General features: G+C 41.5%; 1 protein-coding gene across 1 annotated transcript in view; it reads left to right on the forward strand.

The window, feature by feature from the left end:
* LOC104968212 (calcium/calmodulin-dependent protein kinase type II subunit gamma-like) overlaps window positions 1–6910 on the forward strand; it is a 24161-nt gene that overhangs the window by 15403 nt on the left and 1848 nt on the right. Inside the window, exons 14-18 of the mRNA XM_010797789.1 lie at window positions 2657–2797; window positions 4597–4672; window positions 4796–4890; window positions 5412–5648; window positions 6176–6910. The exon at window positions 6176–6910 is cut by the window's right edge and continues 1848 nt beyond it. Coding sequence (XP_010796091.1) covers window positions 2657–2797; window positions 4597–4672; window positions 4796–4890; window positions 5412–5644 — 545 coding nt within the window. The 3' untranslated portion in view covers window positions 5645–5648; window positions 6176–6910. The remainder of the gene's footprint in view (window positions 1–2656; window positions 2798–4596; window positions 4673–4795; window positions 4891–5411; window positions 5649–6175) is intronic.

Genomic DNA, 6910 nt, shown 5'->3' on the forward strand with positions numbered 1-6910 from the left:
ATCTTTGAGCCCCCTCAATCTGATCCACCAAGCTTCTTTTGAGGGTTCCCACTGGTTCTGGAACATTTTGAAATATTAATTTGTATGCTTTTAAAACCTACATTCAGGGAAAAACACTGACATTTGATATTGCATTTTAATAACAATTATTAACAGCTTTCCTTCTTTCGTTTTCAACACGGATTAACTGTTCCAATTGTGTCAGGGGAAAAATAGGGTTTCATAAAAACAGCCTGCGTTAATGTGTCTAATAAGTGGTGGAATTCAAACATCCGAGAAAAAACCACTAAACTATCCAATTAAAAATATATAATGGTATGAAAGTACTGAAAAATATAACCTTTGATGAAAATAAAACGATATCATTACTTTTTGGATCGAGTCAATGTTAATTTGAACCAAAGATAATAAATGAAGAAAAGTGGTTTTGATATTCTATCTAACTAATCTGCCTTAATCTAACTTTTTCAGGCAATAAATGTTTTGTCCTACTGTATAAATCTGCATACTAAATTACATAAAAGTACCAATTGAATGAGTTTAGGGACTGCTGTGGTAAAAATCTGAACCTGCATCCCACACTTACAAATGGAACTGAATCTTACAACACCATTAGACAATGAAACGGTATTACATTTGTATCGGTCGCGCTTTCTGTTCTTCAATTACTTTGAATGCAATGTTATCATAATAACCAATAGGCCGGGACTACAAAAACAAAACCCAAGTTGTCATGAAACAGGATAATTCGTTTAACAGGGATGCATTACTAGACTGCGTTTTACAACTTGTTTTACACACTGTTCCCACACCGTCATTTCCTGCCATGTATATCCATTTAAACTGTAATATATTGTGAGATCGCTTCTTTAGAGCACCTGAACTGACTCACCACCTGGACTTCACTGTACTCAGACACACTTAAATAAAAAACTAAACAGCAGGAACTCCGTACTTTGACCTAACTTTGGAGCGCATTCAAAAAATAGTTGTGGATTTCTACATCGGGGCCACTGTGGGAACCCTGAAATGTGCGTGTGTGTGTGACTGGTGTATGTGTGTGTGTTTATTGGTGATCACTGCATCTATCCCCATGTCCTCCTAATGTGACAGCTGGAGGAAGCCTTGCTTACCTTGCAGCTGTGTGTCTTAAGTCCAGATCTCAGTCTGACAGGCTGACTTTCCTGCACACCATAGAGCATCAGGTTCCTCTTTGTCCTCACATTTTCTCCTTCATTCTTCCTTCTACTCTGATGCTTTATTCTCTGTCATGTCGTTTAATCCCATCCAATGTATTCTCCATTCCTCTCTAATACACCATTCTTCTCTTGTCGTTATCTCTCCTCGTTCCCCCTCTCCACTCTAATCCCCACTCTCGTCTCTTGACCTTTTGTCCTCCTGCTCTTGTCAGACACTTAAGGAGCAGTGCCATCTCCTTTCCTCCTCTCCTATGTCCTTCCTCTGCTCCCACTTTACTTACTGAACATGCTAAGTTTCCCTTACAGGCCTAACATGAGCTAATAACGAAAAATGGCTTCCATCCTCTGTCTGCCTGGTGCTGCAGCTCGTCACACGAGGCTTTGTTAATGTATACGAGCGTTAAGAGTAGAGTTGATGTGATCAGAGCAGGCAGTAAAATGACTTCCACATCACACAGCCTCACAACCAGAGCTGTGCTGATCTCGCTCCCAGCTGCCCTCCTCTCCCTGTGTTACCCATCCGCATGCCTGTCATAAACCCTCATTAACTCTTATTTACTTTATTTGTTTTACCTTTGACACCCTTTTTCGGGGTGCGCCAAGTCAAACCATGCTGTATTGATGTGCATTTCCATTACCAGTTTAACGGCCTCGTTTAACTGAGATCTCACCCATCCCGGATACAAGACACAATTGGCACAACTCGGCATGATGTCGGGTCAAAGCGTGCTCACCTGCCTCCATGTGACCACGGCCAGATTTGTTGAAAAATCCCAGTTTTTACTGTGCTAATACATTCTGAAACTGGCGTGTTCCTGAGGAAAAAACTCAAGATAGTTTAAGCTACCACCGGTGGTCTCGAGTAGATCCTAATATGAGCCCCCCTACATACTGCATGGAGAATCGATTTAAAACCAGAAATTGAGTCAATGATGAAAATCAATTTGAGATGGATTCGTCACCTTAAAATGTTTAATAGAATTGTGAGATCCCCTCCCAGCTAAAGGGGCATGATAAATGCTGATTAAAACACAATCACTGTAATCCACATTTATTGTGAACAATGCATAGTGTGTTTATCAATATATTAGCGTAGCTCTGTTAGCATCTTTCATTCAATAAAAACTGAACTATTTTCATTTTTGAGGAATTGACAGAAAATGTAATGTGTTTATCCACCATTTTTGACCTCAAGTCCCAGCCATGATTCTGCCAGTCTTGAGATAAGCATGGCATCGGTATGACTCCGTATAAATCAGCACATGAGTCTGGAAAAAGCCTATTAGTGTTTATTTCTTACTCATTTTACTGAACACTAACACATGTTTTGTTCCGTTTTGTCACTTTGTTTACTGCATGTGTGTGTTCACGTTGTGTGTTTGTGGATGATCACATGAACATAATCTGACATCCATCCATGTGTTTTGTGTTTGTTGACCATCCGTTGTTTGTTTCAGTTCCACCGCATGACGTAAAGCGCATGGCATGGAACAGCACGGGCAACAGCTCCTGCCCTGACTCTGAGCTCTCTCAGTCCTCCATGCCTGCCGCTCCACTAGGGAGCAACTCTGTGGCTGCTAGCAGCACCACGAAGCTGAGTAAGAACACAGTCTCTACTAACTCTGCTTCCATGCCCTCTACTCACTTGTGGCTGTTGCACACTCAAACCTTGCATTACTGAAATGGTAGTTTTCTCAGGAATCAGAAAAAAAAGCAGCCTGCAGATAACGTCCATTATCAGAAGTCATTCATTTTTATTTTGGAATCTCACAAAGTTATTTGTTGTAGGAAATGAGGCTTATAACTCCACATGTGTCCCATCCATAAAAGTTGGTTTGATACATGTTTGGCTACAAAGGTGATCACTAGAAATCACTATAATGACTTGTGAAAGAATGAGACTGGTGTTATTCTATTTATTCATTTCGGTCCCATCAAAAGACCAGAACCAACAATGTTTTTGAATGACATGTTTGGGTAGAAGCACTTTGTGGACTAAATAATGGTTGATGTGCGCTTTGGATAAGGGTTGATGTAGACAAAACATGCCACAGACTCACGATGATGCTTCGATTGTCATGGCATATTCCATTTTAGACCTAAAAACATACGTACATGTTTTAAAGCCTTGGCCAGCGGTAGGACTCTGACTCAAACTTGATGACGAAAAGTCTTCCTGCTACTTTTGCCGAGAATGTTTTAGTCGGTATCTTAATACTTCCTGACTACCCTACCCTGTGTTACAACACAAAAATAAAGAAGTACATCTTAAAAAAAGATATCTCAAATGTTAGGTTTTTTAAAGCAATGTCCTTGAACCGCTAGACAATGTCGTTTTTGGACGAAAATGGGAGTGAAAATGGCATTGGCTGGGGACTATTTTCAGCAGCGGATAAATACACATTGCTTTTGCTTTAAGCATGTATTAAAGGCAACTGGATGATAGATTTATGGGATTGGGACTAAATAAACTTCTACAGTATTAATCAATGTGATTTTAGAAAGAAATCGCTTTTAGCTCAGATTAGATCTGGTTAATAGGATCATTGTTGGTTTTGGTGTTCTAACAGGACTTGTTGACTAGAAGAAAAATAGAGAATGTCTCCAGCCTTTTCCTTTTTTGGATGGATTTAGCGAAAAGCCTAGTTATACTGTAGAGGCATTTTGATAAAACCTTTCATGTGTTCTCTTTAATGTTTTCTATGTGTGGATAGGTTACTTATAAAATGTCTCGCTAATATTGAAAAACAGTAGATTTAAGGGGCATTTTCAAATCTACTGTTCTGTTTCAAGATCAAATCATAGACAAACATTTGCTTTATTGGCATGATTAACTGTTTATTTATGAATCAGCTGTAAGTATGATACAATATAAATATATACAGTTTATTATTATTGTCTTGAAAGTTAAAGTAGCAAAAGTTCATTTATGGTTGAGCTTGAATGTTGTTTTCCAGTTTCTCCTAAATGTTATCTTCTACTTATTATATAATCCTGGAGATTTCCGCCGCAACAAGGACAAGCACTGGGTTTGAAAGCTCCAGAAAAAGCCAGTCCGAGTTCCATTTTTCTCTGTCAGACTAAGCCAATGTTGTGAACAAGCAGGATGTCTCTGTTTTTGTTTTGGTGGCAGAGAGGGGTGTTTAGTCAGTTTGTGTGTGTGACACAGAAGGCGAGAAGCAGGGCGACAGACAGTGATGAGGTGGAGCTGCAGTGGGAGAGCGCTGAGGGCGAGTGTCGAGGTTAAGGAGGAGAGGAGCCACAGAGCCTGAGGAGCTGAGCGTGATGAGAGGACATGTCATCCAGCAGAACAGGCACACAGTTAGCTGTTGTCTCACCCCCTCAGTGACTCCTCACCCTTTAACCCTCCCTCTGTCTCTCTCTCTGTTCTCTGCAGTCCGTAAGCAGGAGATCATCAAGATAACGGAGCAGCTGATTGAAGCCATCAACAATGGAGATTTCGATGCCTACACGTGAGTAAAATGTTTGGACAGGATTTACTAGACTTGTATTTTGTGCTTTATTTTCTCTAGTCTCTTTTTCTTATGTGTTTAATGTCTTTATTTGGCTCCTTGTACTCTCTGTCTCTCCTTCAGGAGGATTTGTGATCCTGGACTCACCTCTTTTGAACCCGAGGCCCTGGGGAACCTGGTGGAGGGGATGGACTTCCACAAGTTCTACTTTGAGAACTGTGAGTCTCCCACACACACACGCACACGCACACGCACATACATATGCACATACACACAGAAACACACACAATTTAAAATCTGCGAGAATACCAGCCAGGTCAAGATTTTTATTTTATCTGATTTTGGGAAATATCAAGTCAATTTGACTATTTACTTTTTTGTTAGCAACTTTCCTGACAAAATACTTATTACGATCCCCTTCTTTTGAGTTTATAATAATATTATGTCAGTCACATTTCAAACACTACTAGGAATGTCACAATATCACACATTTAGTCACCTCTGTCTGTCTAAACAAATATTCTGACTTAAATTCTTTCAGACAACATTTCTGTTGATGGACTAATTGATCAATTGACAAGTAGTATGGTTATTATTTCACGAATAATACATTTGTTTTTATGTACCCTTTATATAACCCAGGGAGACTTAACATACAGAAAATAAGCTAAAAAACTCTAAATCCAGTCTACCTGATATTTGAACATTGTTTGGTCCATCTCTGTTTTATTCCATGCAGTGCTGAGCAAGAACAGCAAGCCGGTGCACACCACCCTGCTGAACCCTCACGTGCACCTGATCGGCGAGGAAGCGGCATGCATCGCCTACATCCGCCTCACACAGTTTGTGGACACCACAGGCCGCCCTCGGTCCAGCCAATCAGAGGAGACCAGGGTGTGGCATCGCCGCGAAGGCAAGTGGCTGAACGTCCACTTCCACTGCTCGGGAGCGCCCGCCGCACCACTACAGTGATCAGGTACACACACACACACACACACACACACACACACACACACACACACACACACACACACACACACACACACACACACACACACACACACAGAGAGCTGATGTTCACAGAGATGATGTCATCTTTCTACAAATACATCTCTTACAAAAATCATTAGAAAGATGCTTTGTTCACATAAAACTGTTACAGGTGGTGGTTAAAGTAAAAGGCATTAGAAAACATTGTAGGAGAAGCAGATCACTTTGGTTTTCTCAGGACCTTCCACTAGTGACGTATTTAGGACTTATTTATTCAGGTAATTTTAGTGATAATAATCATCATTTACCTAATCATAATTGGCCAAAGCAAAGAATGTGTCTATTCTCACTTAAAAGCTAACACCAGTATGAACTGGATCACCTGCTACTGCTCTTCCAGCTACAATGACCAAATTCAATGACAACTAATACAAATGTATTATCATTATGTCAATGCCTCATCAAGCCCATAATTAACACTGGGGTCTGTTTTCTCCCAATCCCCCCCCCCAGTGGTCCTGAGCCTCCAGTCTACTGGAGTGTGTGTTTTGGGGGGCAGTTTTTTTCAGCGAGCGTGTTTAAGAGGCACGTCCTCTGCGTGGATTGGCTAGTGCCAGGAGCCCGGCCGGGCGAGATCGCTTCCCTCTCCACGATACCAACCAATCCTGTCCCCCCTTTGACCTGCTGGGGGCCGGCTGAACACAAGACACCGCCCCCATGGGATGATGCATGCATCTGGCGCCTGATTGGAGGGCGAGTCTTTGCCCTCTATCCCTCCCCATGGCAGCCATCTTTTTTCTGCCCGCGCGAGATGAGACGTCCTGCGTGAGGAGAGGATTTACATTGAACTTGTGACAGTTTATGAGTATGAGTTATGAATATGCTGTGTAAATTATGACTAGATGTAACAGAAACCACCAAAACCCAACCAAGCATTTATATTCACTATCTAAGGGAGAGCAGAAGGGAGTGTAAGGCTAGCAGCTGAGATTTTTGGCATTCTAGGGATTACCGGGTAGAAAGTGTTGTGCTCGTGACCCGGACGTTGATGTAAAGATGAAGGGAGAAATTCCCCGTCTGTATTTTAGAGAGGGGGGAGTGGGCTCAGTCAGAAAACTTGATGAGAGAAACTTGATATCAAAAACATGAAGCACCAAAGTGTAGAACTTTAGGCTTTTTATGTGTTTGTGTTTTCGTTTGTGTGCTTGTTTCTTTCCGGCCGGACTGAAAATCGTGTGGGGGGGGGGG

This window comes from Notothenia coriiceps, unplaced genomic scaffold (assembly GCF_000735185.1).
Source record: "Notothenia coriiceps isolate Sejong01 unplaced genomic scaffold, NC01 NC01_scaffold00038391, whole genome shotgun sequence".
In the NCBI taxonomy this organism is placed as follows: Eukaryota; Metazoa; Chordata; class Actinopteri; order Perciformes; family Nototheniidae; genus Notothenia; species Notothenia coriiceps.